General features: G+C 43.1%; 1 protein-coding gene across 4 annotated transcripts in view; it reads left to right on the plus strand.

Annotated features, from left to right (window-relative positions):
• The first annotated feature begins 15,248 nt into the window (after positions 1-15,248).
• CHRDL1 (chordin like 1) overlaps positions 15,249-22,275 on the plus strand; it is a 115,882-nt gene continuing 108,855 nt past the window's right edge. For all 4 annotated transcript variants that reach the window (XM_030835742.2, XM_030835744.2, XM_030835743.2 and 1 more), the window contains exons 1-2: positions 15,249-15,672; positions 18,821-18,969. In XM_030835742.2, the coding sequence (XP_030691602.1) occupies positions 15,521-15,672; positions 18,821-18,969 (301 nt within the window). In that variant the 5' untranslated portion in view covers positions 15,249-15,520. The remainder of the gene's footprint in view (positions 15,673-18,820; positions 18,970-22,275) is intronic.

The following is a 22,275-nucleotide window of genomic DNA, read 5'->3' on the forward strand; positions in this document are numbered from 1 at the left end:
CACTTCATACCCTGAATCTCCAGTAAAATTCTTTGTTTTCAGCATTTTGCCTCTAAGTGGCACTTGTCAGTATCATGAGGTACCTAATTGTGACAGAGAAAGGGAACTATGTTAAGAAATCTAGATTGGGTTGCTTTGGCACTAATGGTGGTGTTCACTTCAGCGGAGTCAACGTTCTTTAGTAAATGGGGAGATAATCTAAAACATGACTAAAGGATACTCATGGTAATGCTGAGTCAGGAACCACATTCTCTCTTAAATTTTCTCCACCCCACCTATCCTGACTTCTGAGCAAAACTAATCAGGAGAAAGAGGAGGAGGAAATAGGCTAAGTGATATACTGTATTTTTACTATAAAGACTCTGTTCCTACAAAACAAGTTCTTTGAGATGCTCTTTCAGTACCTGGGCTCAGCTGCAAGGAACCATCCCACCTCTGCTCTCCCCCTCGGACTGCTCCTTTTGACCAACGAATGACATGCTTAGGGTCTAATTAGGTAAAAAGCCTTCGAGTTTGCATCTACATAATTTTTGATATATTAACCAAAGTTACGTTTTCCTTCTAGGCGTTTCCTGTTATTCCATTACTTGTCTCCTATTCAGGCTGGTTCACTCAGCATCAGCATCCGTTGCTTCAGAGTAGGGCCATCACAGCATAAATAACGGGAAAAAGGAAAGAGTCAATTGTTGGCTTTTAAAGTTCACATAGAAACAAACCAAACGCCTGTCCATGTGAGTCTGGATGAGTAAGCTGTGATATGTTCATGTGGTGGAACACTGTACAGCCATCAAAATAAATGATCTAGAGTCATGCACGACAATGTTGATGAAGTTAGCAATGTGACATTAGGTGAAAAAAACAAAGTCCAAGACGATTTTCATAGGACATGATACCCTTTTCATAGAATTAAAGACAACCATGGTTTTAAAAATTAAGAAGTACTTTCTGTAAGACATGTAAATGTATTAATGTTAAATCAACACGAAAGCAAAGGCACGATGAGCATGGGATTCAGGATCATGGTTACATCAGGTAGGGCTGGCAGGGGGGTGCAGGGGTGTGGCGGGGGAAGGAACACACGGTTAGATGTAGGTTATTATTAAGGTTCTAAATTTCTAGCTTTTGTTTTGAGTGGGGTTGTTTGGGGTGTCTATTACAATTATTAAAACTAAATAACTAGTTAAGTCAAAGAGGGTCATGTGTGGAACACATCCTCTTAAAGCAAGGATGATGATGCATCCATTTCTGTGAACCTGAGGACTCATTAAAAAATATTAAACGGCAACAAACTTATAGCAGAGATAATCATTTGAGAGCGACAGGCTTTGAGTTTCCTTATCCCTTAGCCTGAGTCTCTGGGCATTAAACAGAGGATGTGGGGAAAAGAGTCTTCTGCACTCCTACATCAATGTAAAGATCTTCCAAATGGGGTAGTCAGAGAGGCAGCAAGGAAAGTGGGAATGAGTCAGCATAACGAGCCCCGAGTGAGGGTTCCGTGTCTGACACTTCACTGGGAGGGATCCTGGGGGCAGGAGGAGCCATGAACTTCCGAGCTAGTTTAGGGAACCCGAGAGGAGTCTGATCCTGTAGCTCACCATAGTCCAGATTATGTGGAATTGGAAAAAATGTCTACAGATGGGTCTGAGGCAGCCCCATTGAATTTCTTGCAACTCCAAAGAGACGGGGGGATGTCCTGTGTCCCATGGGCCCGAGGGGCATGGAAGTGGTTGAGGGAGAGCTGGAACTGGGGAAGCCCTGTGGTGGAGAAGAAAGGCCAGTGCAACAGTGGCCTGCTTGAATCTACAGCCAAGGACCAGAGAAGATGCTACAGGTGCAAGTAGACGCCAGCATCTCCACCGCCAGCCCCCAGCCCCCGTATCTTTCCAACGCCATTCTGGGCAAATTCGAAACTCTTCAGAGCTTACATACAACTTAGAAGAAAGAGGAGGGGCCCGAAATGATCTAGAGGACCAGAAGTGACTAAGATTGAGAGTCTACTACCTGCCTGAAGGAAGACTTGATGTAGAAATGAGGTTTCGTTATGGAAGATTTAAGAAAATTACATTTCCTACGCAACTGAGCTCGTGGCCTGAGATAAGAACCCCCTGCATGTATAAGCTATCTAGTCAATCCCTTTGGATATCTGGGAATATGAGATACGGAGGCAAAACATATTGATTAGCCCAGCCTTTTCACCATAACTGGCCTTGTGGCCTTTGACAAATCTCTGGGCCTCAGTCTCATTCATATAAAATAAGGGTGATGGCTAGACCCTGACAGTAACTCACTGTGTGACTTTGGACATGTGTCTTTCCTTCTCTGGGTCTGCAGTTCCTCATCTGCAATACAAGGGAAAGAGGTGCCATCTATACATTCCTTTTAGCTCCAACCATCTGTAACTTAACTTTCATATGGGCTTCTTTGGACTTTGAATGCACTAGATACAGCTAATGTCCCCTGGTTTCACTAACTCTTAATATGAAGATAACTCTTATTTTTTTCTAAGAAGCTGACAGCCAGATTGCGTTTGTAGAAGGTCATTTATCCACATCTATGGCCTGTCACTCAGATGGCCAGAAACAGCTGAGATGTTAATATTTAACCATGAATAAGCAGCAGGATTCCTCTGCAGAGCTAAATACAGTCAATTTTTGTTATTTTTCTAAATATTATTGGCTTGGCTGTCTCTGCTTGAGAATGGTTTCTAGGGTCATAAATATAATCAGACAGCCCTCTTCTTCGAATCCAACCTCTAAAGAGAGAAGGTGGGTCTATTTATTTTTTTTAGGACTCAGTGTATAATTTTTGGCTCCCTGCCTATTCTATTTATTTGCCTGTGAAACACCATGAAGATGGGGAGGTGGTGAGTGAGGAATCTAGGGATAGGCGAGCCAGAGGATTCACTATCAGAGAGTGTGGGGAAAAGGAAAATAGAGGCAGTAATTCAAACCAAGACCTGTGTAGGCATATGGCCTGCAGTCTTGAACACATGGAGTCACAGATTGGTGGGATAGTGAGCGGGTAAGGGCATGGGTCTTAGACACAGCAGCCGTGAATCTGAGTCCTGGCTGTACTCCTTACTATGTATGTGACCTTCCGATTTGTAAAAGATGGGATGACAATAATAACACCTACCTCATAGTGCTGTTCCGAGGCCATTTATAATACATGTAAACGAATCCATGTAAATCATTCGAAATACATTTTGAATACATTCAAAAGAATACATGGAAAAGGGCTTAGCATCATGTCCAACATACAGTGAGTACCTAATAAATTGTAGGTAGTGTTCTGATTATCAATAATAATGATTATTCCCATGGGGAGATTTCAATCTCCCAGAGCTGGCCTATCTTTAAGGAAGATCACGGCCAAGGAGAGTGGCAAGAACAACTTCCTCAGCAGCCGGAATTACCTGCTTCCCTGCACACCTCCTGCACACCCACTTCCTGCCAGCCCTTTACTAGATGCCATGCTCTCTACCCAGGGAACCTGCGGCAATGCCAGTGCTCACGGCTTCAGGGCTGCCATGAGGAATGAGACAGATTCTTGGTGTCTTTCTCATGAAGATCCTGGGGTGCTTTTATCAGTAAGTTTCTCCTCATCACCACCAGCAATGAAGGTATCGTTTTGTGATGTACTTAGGGTGATTTCCAAAAGAGTTACTTTCTGGTCCAGTTTGGGTAATAAACAACTAGAAAAGATACCAGAGGCCCATGGGCGCAGGGTACTGAAGGCCTTCTGCTGTGTCAGCCATTAACTCTTTAGCTATGGATCGTGGGGAATGCTCGAGGGTCCCAGGGGAGGGGCAGGAGCAGTGGAGGCTGCAGGGGACACCTGGGGAAGCTTGAGACAGCAGCACTTTACCCAACGGCAAGGAACTCTTTCAGTGCTTTAACAATGGTACAACTGCATCAGGGCGTACTGTTCAGTCAGCCTGGATGTACTCAGGGCAGGCTTTAGGCCTGGGGCTGCAAAGAGAACCAGCCAGAGGTGGGTCTGGCACTCTAGAAGCTTACATGTTAGACAGCTGTGCCCACACCAGGGCTCTAAGACAGCTGGGCAGAAGGGGAAACCCCCTACGTGCTGACAAGTGAGCACTTTACAGCAATGCCTTGTTCCCAAGGTTGAGAAGTCTCCCTGCTGCCACTGCCTCCGCCTTCAAGAGCTTCCACTCGCAAACACCTCAGGAGTCTTGACATTGTACTTACTACTTTTAGATAAGGAGTCTTTTATCATTTTTATTTTTAATTGAAATATATTTAATTGAACTTTATATATATATATATATATATATATTTATTTATTTATTTTTGCGGTACGTGGGCCTCTCACTGTTGTGGCCTCTCCCATTGCAGAGCACAGGCTCTGGACGCGCAGGCTCAGCGGCCGTGGCTCACGGGCCCAGCCGCTCTGCGGCCTGTGGGATCTTCCCGGACCGGGGCACGAACCCGTGTCCCCTGCATCGGCAGGCGGACTCTCAACCACTGCGCCACCAGGGAAGCCCTGAACTTTATATTTAAATCAACTTTAATTGAAGTTGATTTATAATATTGTGTTAGTTTCTACTGTACAGTAAAGCGATTCAGTTACATATATATAATATATATATTCAGTTATGTATGTGTATATATATATTTTTTCAGATTCTTTTCCATTATAGTTTATTACAAGATCCTTGTTGTTTATGTATTTGATATATAGTAGTTTGTATCTGCTCACCCCAAACTCCTAATTTATCCCCCCCTCCCCAATAGAGGAGGACTCTTTTTGCAATGCAGTGGTCGGCTATTGCTTTGCACTGGAACTGAGAAGAAAAGCACTGGTCTGAAGGGCACACCAATATCTTTTTTGACCTTGATGATTTGCCCTAGATTCACTCTCCTTCTCCTTGTCTTATGTGGTAAGGTGTTCCGAGAAATGGCAGTAACACTAGCTCTCAACGATGACTCTCCGAAGGCGTATTTAGTCCCTGTTGTTTTGAAAAAAAGTCGAGCTTGTCAAATGGGCGGCCAGAAGATGATAATTAAATTAAATGAAATTAATCCTAAGCACTACCATTATGGGATTGGCTGATTCCATAGGTAGCTAAGACCCACTAACTACCATTTTCCCTGCTGGACTCAATGATATTTTGGTTATGAATGAATAAGTAGTGAGAGCAGCACAGCCCCGTCCACAGAAGGAACTCTTCTTTATGCGTCGTGTCAATCAAGGGGCAGGACAGAGTCCCCGTGTGTGCTGTGGCCTGCTGGCCTCCCCCCTGAATGCTGCTTGCTGTGCTGTGCCACAATTAATCAGGCTTTCTAGGTTTTAGTTAATTTCAGGACCCCAATAAATTGGTTTGTACTGGCATTAGTCCAGCCCTGATCATTTCACAGCTGTGTGCTTGGGAACTGTGGCAAGTTTGCACAGGACTTAGCAAGCACGGAGGGGGGGGAGAAAGCATAAAAGGAACTCTTGTTTGGCTTAAGTTCCATTAATATTGGGGAAAGCTGAACTCTAAGTGACAGAAAAGCATGGCTGAGCACGTGGACTTTGCAGCTGAGAGGGGGTTTCTCTTTGCTTCTTCCACCCTTCCCTCAACCCAGGGTGGATTTGAAAACACTAAAATTAAATAAACCCAAACCTTCGTTTGACATTTCTCTTTGTCTGATTGTTCTCAAGTTTTTGTCTCTGATTTCACAAGAGTCCCCTGAGGAATAAGCACTGGAGCCCATAATCTAGTAAAAGGTTCATTTGGGTTTAGGCTTTTTATTTTTAAAGATATGATTCTTGGAGATTTTTTTTTTTCGATTACAGGCAGCTTTTATGACTGAGAGGTTACCAGGAAGATTCAAAGGCAGCGAGATGAGGGGTCCCTAATGAGTATAGACATTGGGGCTGCGTATGTAAATTAGCTGCTGTGGAGAATAAGCCCAACAAGCAAGTCTTGCAGGATTTCAGAGGCTGGGCAATGTCTCTGGCACTTGGGTTCTAGAATGCTCTGTGGCCACAGAAACACAGGTTGGAAGGGGCCAACAAGCTTAGTGACTGGGCACCTGGAATATGATTTTACAATCAAAGACTGCTAGAGCGTGAAGGAACAGATGGGGAAACTGAGGCCCACAGGGAGGTCAGGATGTGACCCATCCAAAGCAAAGTCAGGACCAGAGCCAAGAATCCTAATTCTCAGTTCAAGGATCCATCCAGGTTCTGATGCTGCTTCTCTTGTGGCAAGAACATATTTTCTCTAATATGAAAAAGGAAAAAAAAAAAAAGATTCGGACACTTGGTTACAGGGCCAATGTGAGAGTGGCTGTTTAGATTTTCAGATTTTCTTGGCAAAACTCCCTGGGCGTGCAGATTCTCTGTTAGGTTTTAAAACCATCCAAACACAGGGAAAACTGGAGATGAGTGTTTGACTGTGTCTACATGATGCCTAAACAGACAGTTGATTCAGTCAAAAAATATTATTCATGTTGCTGGTTTGGCAACACAACCCATTTGTGGACTGAAGCGTCCACTTTTTAACTCCTTGAGACGCAGTATGAGGTAGAAAAAAATGTCTGAGACTGGCTGTCAGAAAGCCAGGCTTCCAGATCCGGTTGAGCCACTTACTCACCCCCTGCCCCCTCCCCGGACCTCAGTTTCTCCCTGTGTAAGTTAATCAGATTTGGACTACGTTGTCCCAAAGGTGCTGTAGAGTTTTCACCTTCTAGAATACTGTTCTACGTACACTCAGTCATTTTCCAGTATGGGATGTGAGAAGAGGATGTCCCTACTTGTGGTCTTTGCCATCTGCATTTGAGGTCAGCAGCCCTGCAGTTCTAGTGTGAGAAGAGATTTCTGGATGTAATTCACAGGCTATTTCCATTTCACTCCCAGCTTGGCTTCTAAATAGGCAGCTCACTGCTCTCCCTTGTCCCCTCCCTTCTCATAGGGAGAAAAGGAGCGTAGTATTCGGCTGACGGGCAGGACTCAGCAGCACGGTCAGGGGGCCTGTAGTTTGTCATCTGACCTCGTCAAGCTAGTGCCAACCCTTCATCAGTCCACACCTCCCTCGCACATTACCCATGCCCCCAAACTGGATAATTGGCCTGTGGGATTTTTAAAAAGAGGTAGGGAACAAGGAAGTAGTGTTGACTTAATGATGGGTTCCATGTCAGGTGTTGAATCTGACTTTTTCTCGTTGATTTCTGACTCTTAGCCTGTGAATAAGATCTCCTGGCTCACACCCCTGACCATCCCACTTACTTTGCTGAACCTTTTTAAAGTGGATTCGAGTGGTGTTCTGGTACCAGGTCTTACCAGCTCGGGAGAGGCAATTGCGCGCATCTCTTACCAGCTCTGCGTTAAGTGACGACATACTGGTAGTTTGAAATCAGCCATGTTGGGGATATTTCTATATCAGAAATTGGAAATTGCTATGAATCAGGATTATTTTTCTCCCTAGAGAGCCACTTGTTAGACAGTTATGACTGTACACCATGGTTCAAATTCAAATGGCCCTAGAAGCTAGAAAGGTAATCTGAATGAGTAAAGCAGGCCTGAGGGTAACAAAAGGGATACAGTAAGGTGTGGTGGGGACTGTAGCAATTGATGGGCACATATGCTATATAAAAGCAGCAGCCACTCCTCTGTTCCAGCCTATGTTACTAGGCAGCGATGTCAGCCCAGTGTTGCCAGCAATTCTAATTTTTCAAGAGGAACTGGAAATCAAGGTTTTTGTGTGAAATCTCCTAATAATAAACATTAAAGATTGTTTGGAACCAATTCAAATTTTGAAAAAAAATCCCTGTTCAGTCCAAGCAAAACATGTGTGCAGGCTCTTGTCTGCCTTTGGGTCAGCAGTTTGCCATCTTTGCTCTCTAGATCCTCTGTTTCCTGCTCTTATTCCCTGGGTTATAACGCTGATGCTGAGTTGTCAGCATCATTTCCTAATGAGAAACAAACTTTCTTTCCTTGAGAACTGAAAGATCAGGGAATTTGAATGTGAGAATATCCAGGTGGCTTCTCACGAGTCTCCTCTGGCTTGTGTCTTGTTTTCTAGTCCATGTGCCATGAAGATGGAGAAGAGGATGTTAGGCCCAAATCTGCATGTAATATTTTATGATGTTCTCCCGGCACCAGGACCTTACCCGGTGCTGATGCACATGTGTGTGAAAACAGAGTGACTTCCATTTTGGCATCAGTCTCTCGACTGTTCTACTTAAAGGCGGGTTGGCACTCTACTCCCCAACGCCCCAACTTACTCCCTGCCTAGAAGAAAAGGGTGGAAAATTGGGCTAATTATTGGTTTTCTCTTCCTGCTTTTCTCTCCACTCTCTTCTAAAGACAGGGAAACTGAAGTTTGAGTAGCTAATAAAGGACTTTACCGAGTGTGGAAAAGCTCTCACATTTGGCCTAAGGAATGGGGGCAGGAAGGAAAAGTGAGGATGGAAAGAACTAACAGGCATCTACTATATGTCAGGCACTGAGCCAGACCCTCCCCATATATTAGGCCACTGAACCTCCACGGCAGCATTATCATCACCCTCCTTTTACATAGAAGGAAACAGACTCGGAAAAGTTATATGACTTGTTGGGACTCAAACTCAGGAATGCTTGATTCTAAAACCATGGTTAAGACAATGAGATAGGCACTTCTGTTGGTTCTGCTGAAGAATAATAGTGGATGCTCTGCTACCTAGCTTTGGAATAAAGGCAAATACTGTGGGAAGTTCATGGCAGTTCGAAAGAGCTGTGGGTACCTTGAGGTCCTATAGTAAGCTATCTAAGCAGATGCGATTTAAAGTGATTAAATGCTCTATAGCAATAGAGCTTCTAGGGAAGCAGTTTCTATTCCGCCATATTGCATTTTCTATGCACAGTATAGCACTTGGACATACTAGATCTCCAGTTTGTTTTTACAATGTCCCTAGTTAACAAAGTTTACATACCTTTGTGAGACTGCTTGAAAATGTAGTTAAGCTACGTGAAAGGGCTTCCCTGGTGGAGCAGTGGTTGAGAGTCCACCTGCCGACGCAGGGGACGCAGGTTCGTGCCCCGGTCCAGGAAGATCCCACATGCCGCGCAGTGGCTGGGCCCGTGCGTACCGCAAAAAACAAACAAACAAACAAAAAAAAAACTACGTGAAAAATCCTCAGTCAGAAGTGAATGTGTTTTATGCTCCGCCCATTTGACTCATTCACGGTTATTGCGAGCACGCTACAATTTTGAATCAAGGAATACACTTCCTTTCATCTTTTAGATATTTACTATAATCCTGCACAGTATGATGAGTTTACCTCAATTTTTAAAATAAGTATGTTCCCGAAATTTTCCATAAACCAAATTTTGCTTTTTCATTGGCCTTTATGATAAATCTGGAGATGTGCTCCTTTGGGAAGAGAATCACATAAAATACTCCCACAAATATCTTAAAATCAGTTCAAAGGAAAATCATTTCCTTAAAATACTATTCAGATATAACACAAAGCACAAATAAAAAATATCTTGGGTTATTTTTGTTTGGTACAGTAACTGAAAGGCATAAATGGAAAGTGACAGACAGCTTAACTAAGAAGGAACATACTGAACCAAAAAATAATGGCTTCTATTAATTCTATTTCCAAGATTCTATAAGCTGCTCTGTTTACTTTTCTGGTTTTCATAAAGTATGAGGAAACAGAATTGTTTTTACTGGTGGTATCAGCAGTCAGGATTGGTCAGATTATGCTGCAAAAAGAAGCACCTCCAAATCTCACAAGCTTAATACACAAAGTTCCATTTATCACTCACTTCAGACTCCCAAAATAATTCTGATGGGGGCTTTGCTCATCTTAGTCACTCAGAAACTCAGGCTTCATTTCAATATATGCATTCATGATTCCTGTGGTAGTGGGCAGGGAACGGGGCAGGTTGTTATGCACTAGCTCCTGGTTTCCATCCTGAAGTAACGCATCGCTTTTCCTAAGATTTCAATGGCCAAAGCAAATCAGTTGGTCATGCTCAATCCCATAGCAGGAAGGGGGGGTAAAGTTCTACCATGAACCTGAAAGGAAGAAAGACGGAAATATTAGACGAACCGCACTAATGACAACCAATTCTGTGTTATAGCACTTTTTAGAAATGATCAACAGGAAGAAAATACAACAAAGACAAAAACTCAGTTAACAAACATGAATACATACACGTGATAAAGGGGCTCATATTAAATACACCTTAAGGGTCCTAAAAGGTCAACTTCTAAATATTGAATCAAATATTTGATTAATACAAACTTTAGGTTGGTCTGATTTTCTGTATAAAGAAATAAACATACACCATAATATACTCCTCATTAATCTTTATGTGTCCTGCTATTTTATTTGAAAGTTAATCAAATAACCAGAGTTTTCCAGGTTCAAACGGGATAAGAAGCATTTAAAAAGGCTAAAATATGTATTCTCAAAACATTGTTCAGCATTAATCATTCTGTAATGCCTCCATTTTCACATTCATTTCTGCCACTTTTGACAACATGGATGGACCTTGAGGGCATTATGCTAAGTGAAATAAGTCAGATAGAGAAAGACAAATACTGTATGATCTCACTTATATGTGGTATCTTTAAAAAAAAAAAAGCCAAACTTTGAAACAGAGAGTACAATGGTGGTTGCCAGGAACTGGGGGATGAGGGAAATGAGGAGATGCTGGTCAAAGGGTACAAACGTCCAGTTATAAGAAAAATAGGTCCTGGGGATCTAACGCACAGCATGGTGACTATAGTTAGCATATAGTTAAATATATAATATAATTGTATTATATATTTAAAAGTTTCTGAGAGAGTAGATCTTAAATATTCTCTCCACAGACAAAAAAAATGTAATTATGTGAGGTGATAGACGTGTTAACTAACATTATTGTGGTAATCATTTCACAATATATACATATATCAAATCATCATGTTGTACATCTTAAACTCACAATATTCTATGTCAATTAAATCACAATAAAGCTGGAAAAAAATAAAATGACTGTGTTCTGCAACACGCTGCGTACAAGATCAACACACAACAATCAATTGCATTAATATATACTAGCAGTGAACCCTGGAAACCAAAATTAAAAACACAATAACATTTGCAATTGCTCCAAAGAAAATGAAATACGTAGGTATGAATCTAACAAAACACATACAGAATCTATACGCTGAAAACTAGAAAGCATTGCTATATGAAATCAGAAAAGACCTACAGAAATGGAGAAACATATTGTGTTCATGGATTGGAAGACTCAACAGATTAGAGCTGTCAATTCTTCCTAAATCGATCTATAGGTTTAATGCAATTCCTATCCATATCTGAGAAGGGTGTATTGTAGACATAGAAGAGCTGATTCTAATATTTATACAGAAAGGTACGGGACCCAGAATAGCTAAAACGATCATGAAAAGGAAGAATAAAGTGGGGGGAACCACTCTACTTGATATTAATCCTACTAATGTCTATAATGATAAAAACTGGGTGCTGTTGTTGGAGGGATAGACACAGAGATCGATGAAACAAAAGAGAGAAACCAGAAACAGACCCATACAATACCCAACTGTTGTTTGACCGAGGTGTAAAAACAGTTCAATGAGGGAAGGATAGTTTTTTAAAAAATGATGCTGGAGCAATTGGACATCCAGAGGCAAAAAAGCGAACCTCGATCTAAATCTCACACCTTATATAAAAATTAACTCCAAATGGATCATAGGTTTAAATGTAAAACTTAAAACTATAGCACTATAAAATATAGGAAAAAAATTTGGATCTAGGGCTAGGCCAAGCATCCTTAGACTTAATGTCAAAACAGAATCCATAGGAGGAAAAACTGACAGATTGGACCTCATCAAAATTGAAAACTTTGTTCTATAAAAGCCTATGGGAAGAGGATGAAAAGACAAATTGCAATCTGGGGGAAAGTATTTGCAAACCATGTATGCAACAAAGGATTAGTACCTAAAATATATTAAAAAACTCCTAAAATTCAACTGTAAGAAAACTATCCAATTAGAAGATGTCAAAATACATGAAGAGACATTTCACTGAAAAGGATATACAGATGTTAAATAAACACACGAAAAGATGGTAGCTATCATTAAGCATTAGGGAAATACAGTTTAAAACCACAATGATATATCGCTATACCCCTATCAGAATGGCTAAAATAAAAAATAATGACAACAAGAAATGCAGACAAGTATGTAGAGAAACTGGATGTCTCATTCATTCCTGGTGGGAATATAAATAGTACAGCCACTCTGAAAAGCATATGGCGGTCCTTACAAAACTAAACATGCACTTACCATACAATCCAGGAATGCCCCTCTAGGGCATTTATTCCAGAGAAATGAAAACTTAGGTTCATGCAAAATCAGTAGACAAATGTTCATAGCCCCTTTATTTGTAACTGCCGAAATCTGGAATCAATCCAGATGTCCTGCAATAGATGAATGGTTAAATAAGCTGTGATACAGTCATGCCATGGAATACTACTCAGCAGTAAAAGGAACAAACTCTTGATACTGGAACATCTTGAATGGATCTCCAGAGACTCATGCTGAGTGAAAAAAGCCAATTTCAAAAGGTTACCTATGTATGATTCCATGTAATATTATTATTATTATTTTTTTCTGTACGCGGGCCTCTCACTGTTGTGGCCTCTCCTGTTGCGGAGCACAGGCTCCGGATGCGCAGACTCAGCGGCCATGGCTCACGGGCCCAGCTGCTCCGCGGCATGTGGGATCTTCCCAGACTGGGGCACGAACCCGCGTCCCCTGCATCGGCAGGTGGACTCTCAACCACTGCGTCACCAGGGAAGCCCCCATGTAACATTCTTAAATGACAAAATTATAGAGACGGAGAACAGTTTGGTGGTTGCCAGGGAGTAGGAAGAAGAGGAGAGAAGATGAGTAACAGAGCCCCTTGTGGTGTTGGCACTGTTTAGCATCTTGACTATGGTGATGATCACATCAACCTACACATGTGAAAAAATTTCACAGAGCTATACACACAGGCAGATGGGTGCATATAAAACTGGTGCAATTGGAGTAAGGTGGATGCATTGTATTGATGTCAATTTCCTGTTTGTAATATTGTACTATAGTTATGCATGATGTTACTACTGGGAGTGAAGGGTATTTGAGATCCCTCTGAATTATTTCTTACAGTTGCACATAAATCTATGATTATCTCAAAATAAAACATTTTTAAAGAATGAATATGAGATGATCTATGCTCTAATCTCCATTTAATAAGTAGAGAAAAATAAGGCATAGAGATAATCATCAGTTTAGCTTGAATAAGATCTGGTAGGAAGTTTAGGTTAGGACCCATGTTGGAGTTCCCAATTCAGAAATCAAGACTGGAACTAATACAAGGACCACCAGCATTTACACGAATGAAGAACCTTTTAGAGAATTCCAGCACCCCCCTTATACAGTTGCCAAGTGTACAAGAGATCCTGAGCAAAAACTGCCCAGTTGAAAAGAACCATTCGATCATAATAAATCATTTTAAGCTTTTAAGGTTTTGGGATGGTTTGTTATGCAGTAATCAGAGTACTACATCAAGCAAGGGGAGCCAGTGGTTGTAGCCAAATGGACGAGCTCTTAAATCTCAGTGAGTCTACTGATTTTAAATGCTAAGATCCATGTTTGTCCCGGGCTGTTCCCTGAAACCCATTTTCCTGAATACTCTCTCAGCATGTTGGGAGTGATGATGGGGGTTGGGGGATGTAGATACAAAGGAAATTGAACAACCAGTCCTTGGCCTTGAAGAACTCAGTGCAGTGAGACAAAACATCAGTGCCTTAAATGGCTTGAGAACAGTTATAAGGCAACAAATCAGCAAGTTCAAACTAATATAGGACAGCACAGATTGAATGCATGTGGCGATGTAAATGTATGGCTACCCAAGCAGCAGGATAGAGCTAGACATTTTGGGCCCTGAAGGCAACGTTTCAGAAAGGGCCCCCCTTTCTTTGTTAACAGTGAAATAATCATCTCCAGCAATTCAGGGGCTAGTTGGGTGATATTAACACTTGTGAAGGAAGAAAAAGGAAGTAACTTCCAGGGACAATTATTCTTGTTTTAAATTTCCTTTGTTCTCTCTTCCTGATATATGAGTTTTTTTGGCAAGCTACAGTTTCCCTGAGCATCAGTTTCCTCATCTATAGACTGGAGATAACAGCCAGAGAGTAGTGGATTGAAAGTCAGGAAATCTGAACTGGAATCTCAAATCTATCATTTACTAGCTGTGTGACCTTGGATACATCACCTCTCCGGCCACCTCCTCCATCAATTTTTTCTTCTGTGACAGGAAAAGGTTGAGCTGAATGGTCCAGAGGGTCCCCACGAACTCTAACACTTGAGGCCACACAGAGATCATTCAGTTTGTTGTGAGAGTTTAAAAAGTAATGAAGATGTATATGAAAGTGCTCTGTAAGCCATAACGTGGCATGTAGATGTTAGGACTATCCATATTATGCAGTTCCACGTCGAAAAAAGCCCTGCAGCTCTCTCTAAATTTAGGGGCTTAAATATAAATGGGTACTGTCTCTCGAGGCAACGCTTTCAGGCCCTTAGAGGATTCTGGTAATTCTTTGTAACTATACTTCATCGAATAAACACAAATTTGGACTAGTCTGTCCCAGGTTCACCAAGGCATCAGCAGCGCTATTGTGATTTCAAGGATGGGTTCTTGACCCAACTCAAAATCCTAAGGACTCTTAGAACAGTGATGGCTGTGGTGAGCCACTCTTAAGTTTTCTTCAAGACACCTAACTGTTAGCGGAGGCCCTTTCCGTGGGGCTTAGGAGCCCTCTGTGGGCGAAAGCAGGTTTCTAAGTCGTCTCCTGTCCCTCCACACACACACACACCTCCATCCTGCCTTTAAGGGCACCAACGCTTGGTCACTTCATTAGCCGCGACGTGGGTTTGGGAGATGCCCGGAAATGATAAGCAGCCTGCTAGGGCATAATTTTCGAGGCCAACTCATCCTGCGTCCCGCGCACCGGCTCAGGACCAGGCCAGGTGCCCGCAGAGAGGCCGTCGTGCGGGAGGAGAGGGGGTCGCGGGCTTCCAGCGGGAAAGTCAGAGGGTAGCCGGGGTCTTCAGGCCGCGCGCGAGCGGCGGGGAGCTCCTAGGTGCATCCAGCGCAGAGCGGGTGGAAGGGCGGGAGGAGATGTGCGGTCCCTTTAAGACCCCAACGCTCGCTTAGCCAGAGGAGGGGGGTGCCGTGTGGGCGCTGCGTGATGGGAAAGTCGCCGGCTGAGCCTCACACTTTCTCCCGATTTCTTAACTTTCGGGTCGGGGGAGCGGGGAGAGAGCGGCGGTGCCGGGGCGGAGAAAGGGTGCGGGCTTGCAGCGGCTGCTTGCTCGCGGAATTCCCGCCCGCGCCGAGCGGCCGGCCTCTCGGGCCAAGTGGGGAGCGGGCGGCGGGCGGGCAGGTGGCCCCGGGCCGCCGCGCCCGCGCCTTGTCTCTGCCCCCGGGAGCCGAGCGAGCCGCTGCTCCCTCGTGGTGTGAGGGCGGTGATGTTTTTCCTCCCACCCACTTTTGAGTCCCCCCTCCCCCCTCGCGCGCACTCCAGCTCTCGCCACAACCTGCGAGTCCTCGTCCTCGGAGGAGCGCCCCGGGGAGCTCGGAGCGCTTGCACGCGTGGAAGACGGAGGAGGCCGGTGGCCAGGTAAGTGAGCGGTGTCCGGCGCCCGTTTCCCCTCCCTTCCTTTCCAGCCTTTGCACAGGTGGGCCGTCTTCCCCCAGGGCGCCCAGAACTTCCCCGACCTGCCACCCTAACCCGCTCTCCGCCACAGCTGCCCGCGGCCCGGCTGGAGGTGGAGCCCCGGGCGCCAGACCAAGGCAGGTCGGAGGCCCCCCGGATTCGAACTCACCACTCGCCACTCTCGCTCGGCCTGCGTAGTTCCAGGCTCTGGAGCTGCGGGGAGGCCACTTGGGTAGCTACCTAACGGGTTTCTACGGTCCCCTTAGTGATCGCATGTGTCCCGAGCCTTTTGCTGGCTTGCTGAGGTGCCCTGGACCCGTAGGTAGTTCATACGTGCTCAAGTTAACCAAACAGGGCGGACTGGTCGAGAGGCTCCTCTATGCTCCCTCTGGACATCTGCCTCATTTTCGGGCCCGGACCACTGGCGTCTGGGTTGGAGACGCTAGGCTCGGGGAGCAACGCAGTGTTGCCAGAACGTAGGGCCTGGAAAGCCTGGCTTCTGGTGCCTGCCGGCCCTGCCACTAACTTTCTGAGAATGGGCAATTGAGTTCTCTGGGCTCCAGGATGCCCATTTTGAAGGTGGGGTTGTTGTGGGGAATAAAATGAAATGATAGATAGCAAAGGTGTTTTACAAGCCAAATGACGGGGCATTGTTCTTCAGTCATAGCAGCGATGAAGGCATCTCGACTCAGACCAGAGACACCCTGGCCTGAAGCTGCCATTTTTCAGTGACAACCTACCACCAGTGAACCGAGCTTTTCTTGTTGGGTGGTAGACCGGGGAGAGGATTTTAGCTGATGGACACGGGCCTGAGAATCCAGTGTCTTCTTATTGTTTGTTGGAAAGAGGATTGCTACCCTGGAGGCTGCCCCACAGATGATAGTGAATGTGAGATTGCAAGGGCATTGAAGCCTCTCGGCAGGATTAAAGAAACACTGTGGGTCCTGAAGAGCTGGCCCATGTGCTCATCCCTTAGCCTTCCTTTGGGAACGTCTCTGATTCTGTTCTACCCAGGAGACCTCTTCTGTGAACCGACAGACCCCTGACACTTGATGGTCCAGATTGCCTTGCAGTCCCAGCCTTGGTCCCTTTGCTTGACGCAAATGAACTTTGTGAGGCACCTTAATGGATACATTCCTTTAGGTTCTGACCTGTTTCTTGTTCTCTTGTAAAGCGCACTCACCCTCTCCCACTCTGCAGTGTTAGTCCCAGAATTTTGTTTTCTTTGTTGTTTTCTTGTTGGGGCCTGGATGCCCCCAAAATGTGTCAATGGCTACATTTCTAAGTAACCTGTAAAAGAGCCAGTGCAAGTTCAACGGCACAACGGCCTGTGTGAAGCAGACAGAGAGTTAATACCGAAATAACTCCAGTTAACTGGGTCAAAGTGTAATTTGAAAAATTAAGGACATTTCGGCTCTTTGCAAGTGTAAGAGTCGGCATGCTTGCTCAGCAATGCTTGCTGGTGTTTATTGCTGCAGCCCTAACAAATGTCTTGAACGGCCCCCCTCCCCCAAAAGAAAAAGTTAAAGCGATAAAGAGAAATTGAACGGAGACCTGGGGAGGGAACTCTTCCAGGTTTATAGCTCTGCACAGAATACAAAGGCAGGACTTCAGGATCTTGTAAATCAAAAGTGATTATTTATAAAGAGATTCGTTTTCTGATGTTCTACATCCCAGCCGGGGAGGCCACACAGATGACAGGAACGCCAAAAGAGATTAATTGCTCTCTAGTCACCAACTTTTCTCTTTGCTCATACCATTAGTTGAGACCCAAGAAAAGCAAAAAAATTCTAAGAGCCGTTTTCTTGCCAGCTTGAATTATGAGGCAATGCTACTGTTCACCGAATCACCCAACCATTGTATAAGAAAAACAACCCGGTTGGTTCTTGCATGGGGAGACCCGAAAACCGTGGTTTCAGAAATCCCCCCCGAGACCCATACGTGATTGTGATAAATTGGATTTCAGCGGTTAAAAAAAAATCTTTCTCATTTGGAGGCTTGGGGGATAAGCTTATTAAAGTAGGCTCAGGAAGAAACCTCACTGGGATGAGTAGCTGTGTTAAAGCGTTCGTGGAAATGAGTTGCTTCAATGGAACCTGGTAACTCTCAGAGGACAGAGGTAGACATTCCAGTGATTGAAGCTGGACCAAAAGCTCACAGAGGGGACCAAGACATGAGAACCCAGGTCTTTGGAAGGCTAGGAACATGTCCCAGGAGAATTTATCCTTGTTTAAGGAGCAGGGAGGACGTAGAGAGGCAGACCAGTTCTGCAAAGCCTGGCTGATAGCATAACATTCTCTATGGACAGTTTTTCTTTGGTTACTTACATACTTGTAATTTGAAACAATGGATTTTAAATTACCTGGCCAACTTCATAGCGTTTAAAGTAAGAGCTGTGGCATCCACATCACGGCCCAAAGACAATTCAGCTCTCCAGAATGATCATCTTGCATTCCATCCAGCTCTCTATACTCAATATTTAGGTTGGACCCTCTGAAAAGATCGTTGAGCTCAGTTCCCATCCAATGTTAACCCCAGATTGAAATGTGGTGTTTCTCGAATTATTTAAATATTTTCAAATCACCCATTGGAAGAGTTTTTCCTTATAGATCTCATAGGAGACACAGGAGAAACATTGATCAGTCGTGCCTCATCCCTGAAGGATTAATAATAACGGTAGTCTTGAAGCTAAGATCAGTTAACTTTCATTTCAGAAATTGTTTGGGTCACTGCCTATTATTTTTGTTTGCCAAAATGGCCATTTTGCAAACCCCAGTTTCCCTTTTCTCCCAAAGAAAATCTCTTGAGAAATCAACTTTAATTCCCTTAGAAATGAGGATTTCAAAATTTATTTTTACTTTCCTATGACTTGCCTGCAAGGATTTAGCCTCAGCGTTGGATAGGAATGTATGTTCATCCGCTTGAATTTCTCCCCGCAGTCTTTGCAAGACAGGAGAGGCAAGTTCTCTTTTCTTAGCAGAAAAACAATGCTTGCACTTATGTAAATTCTCCAGCACTTTCCCCCCAGCAAGTTAGGAGCCTAAGCATCAGAGATCTCCATCAGTTCCAGAGGATCTGTTCTAAGTCTTCTTTTCTGCTTTCTTCCCAACAGCTTGAGTACCCAGGGCCCTGAAAGTTTCAAGTTGCCTTTTGCAGTGGCCAGAATGAGAAAAAAGTGGAAGATGGGAGGCATGAGATACATCTTCTCCTTGTTGCTGTTCTTTCTTTTCCTAGAAGGAAGCAAAGCAGAGCAAGTAAAACGTAAGTGTCTTGAGTTTAAAAAACAAGATACTTTCTTGTAATTTCTTTGAAAGTGTGATTATAATCTGAAGAGATTGTGATTTAGCCCAAATGTGAACATGCCATTATTCTAAGAGAAGAAAGTGAATGTTACTGGTTTATGCGTGAGTTGGTAGAAGAATGAGAGCTTTGACTCGGGCTAACTAAATTTGGGGCTGTTTTTCTGATTATCATATAGTTTTCATCTCATAGGACACATGACACATTAGCCTATTTTCCTTTTCCTGTTCTAAACTGTACAAATCTCATTCCATTTTACGTAATTCTTGAAATATCTGACAGATGAGCTGGATTTTTTCCCAAATTTCAGACTCTTCAGCAAAGGTTTTCAGTTTATGAAAAAGAATAACACCGAAAAGAAAAAGGAAAAAAAAAGAAAAATGTAAAGCAGGCTCTGCCTCTTCCCTTCTGCTGAAAAACGAAGAAGGAAAAAACCTTCACATGAACTGGGTTGAGATGAAAAATCCTTTGAGGAAATTGAGATTCCAGGGACCGTGAGCAAATTGGATGCCATTTATTGAAAGGAACGTCCCCGCAAAGCCAGGGAATATTTCTAGAAAGTCAGCGATCCGTGTGATGGGCTGACACATTGGAGAAAGCAGAGTGGCAGGAAAGGGGAGTAATTAACCCTCTTCACAGCCACATTTGGGAGATTTATGAGTAACCGTTGACACCGCTGCTCTTGTTAGGAACTTTCTGCTTGCCTTTGCCCACTGTGAGCCTCACCTTCTTTGGGCCACTTGCAGCCACCTCTGAGGTGGACCCTGGCCCTAAATTTGAAGGAAAAGCCATCGCTCTAGTTCCCCTTTTTGGCTGCATCAAAAGAAGCACAAAGTGGAACTGGTCCAAGAGGGGCATTCTCTGCTCCACTGAGCTTATTCATGAGAAGGAACTGTGCAAATATGCTTGGTAGGAGCTGAAACAGCATCTGAAGCCCATCACTTAAACATTTATCTCCTTTATCAGCATAAGTTAAATATATCAGGCATGAGGCTTGCTGACAGGGAGAACAATGCCAAACCTGTTCCATTGTTACCTGTGTTTCTGCCCCACTACGATTTTCATAGTAAAGTGAGTCTCCTTCCTGGGAGCGATAGTGCTTTTGATTAGGCTTTTAAACATGAGTAATCCGTGGTGATATCTAGTATGATCGAGGCACAGCAGGAAGTTTAGCAGGACACGGTATCATTAAGGAAGCTTGGATCAGCCTCTTCTCTTGCAGTCCTCAACGGACCTCCTTCTCCTTCTACTTGAATGTGTAATCGACCTCAGAACCCTCCTCTTCCAGAAGTCCTCCTTGATTTAAGTGGATATGATAGAAAAGTTGTCCATCCATTCTCAGCTAAACTCGCAAGCAGCTGGGCTTAAAAATCCTTCCTCTCTTAGGAAGAAACTTCCCTTATGGACTTACTGGCAGCATGGGGAAGCTTGCAACTGTTTGTTAGAAGACCATCTCTTCTGGGAAGCCTTCCACATTCGTGAAGAATTGAGGAATATTGTCCATGCAACTTAGAGCTTAACTGACAAACCAAAGAAAAATATGATTGAAAAACGATTGACAGACCCCCAAAACTATCACTCTCTGACATTTCCTACTGCTTATGAATCTGTCCCAAGCCCCTTTGATATTCAGTTGGTGTCAAAATGATTATGTAACAGATGGCCTAGGGGACCAGTTCTGGTCTAGTGTTTCAGGCTTATAGTCAGATAATGAGGCTAAGGTCATGGTCATTCCCTGAATGAGCCACTCAGCATCATTCTTTGTGGCCACACCCAAGCTAACTGTCTCGAAGACATGTGCAAATTTACCTCCACTAAAAGGAAACTCTCAAAGCATATGCCCTAGGTATGTTGCCTCGATACACACACACACACACACACACACACAGATGCACACACACACACTACATGTGCAGAGATTTATATTACAGCTCTAAGAGAAGTTAGAAGCAGTGGGGAATGGTTACTTAAATTATCCATGTAATGTACTATTATGCTACCATTCAAACACTGCTTATTGAAAATGCTTATATTAACTTATTTTAAAATTTCTTAAATTATAAAATTAATAATATTCATTGTACAAAATGATATGAAAGTATCTGAACTTCATAAAGAACCTGTATCTCTCAACACCCATCCCACTCCCCAGGGATGACCGTTACTAATAGTTTGCTGTGTGTTCTTCCAGACTCTTTTCTCTGTGTGTTATAAAAACATATATACATGTCTGTAGGGTTTTTTCTTTTACAAAAATTGGATATTATATATATATTTTTCTGTAACCTGCTTTTATTCAGCAGTGTGTCCAGGACATCTTTCCATGTTAGAACATTGCAGTGTAACAGTACCATATTCTTTCTAATGTCTACATAGTTCCCAATTATATGAGTGTGCCATGGTTTGTTTAACCAGTCCCTATTTGTAGATATTTAGGTTGTATCCAGTTTTTGCTGTTACTATAAGTAAGGCATTAATGGATGTCTTAAGGCACTTAGGCAAGTATTTGTGAGTAACTGTTAGGTCAAAGTGTATGTTCAGTTTTAATCTTGGTAAGAACTGTCAAATTTCCTTCAAAAAATGTATCAATTTATGCTTCCACCATCTTTGTATGCATGTCCATTTCTAATTCCTTCACTGAAAGTATTATTAATCTTTGTATTTTAGGGCCAGTTTAATAGGGGAAATAATATCTCAGTTTTGTTGTGATACTTTCCTATTACTGGAGTATCTTTTCAATTATTTTTAAGTCAATTGTATTTCTTCACTGAATTGGCTTTCATTTGGGTGCGTGTCTTACTGATTTGCAAAAGCTTATTTATTAACGTAACATCAAATGTTTTTATTAACTTTTGTATTTCACATATTATTTTCCCAGTCTACCATTTGATTTAAACTTTGTATAAGTTGTATTTTCCCATACAGAAGTTTTAAATTTTCTTGTAGTCAGATCTGTCATTCATTTCCTTTATGGCTGCCCTGTGCGGCATGCGGGATCTTAGTTCCCTGACCAGGGATTGAACCCGTGCCCCCTGCGGTGGAAGCGAGGAGTCCTAACCACTGGACCATGAGGGAATTCCCTCCTACTCCATATTCTTGTATTTTCTTCTACTGCTTCCATAATTTGGGGTTTTACCCGTAATTCTCTGTTCTATCTGAAATTTATATTCATGCATGGTGTGCAATAGGGAACTAACTATTTTTTTTAAAAAATGTTGAGCCTTCTTTTAATTAATTAATTTTTTTATTTTTGGCTGTGTTGGGTCT

The sequence above is a fragment of the Globicephala melas genome, chromosome X (assembly GCF_963455315.2).
Source record: "Globicephala melas chromosome X, mGloMel1.2, whole genome shotgun sequence".
NCBI classification, from domain to species: Eukaryota; Metazoa; Chordata; class Mammalia; order Artiodactyla; family Delphinidae; genus Globicephala; species Globicephala melas.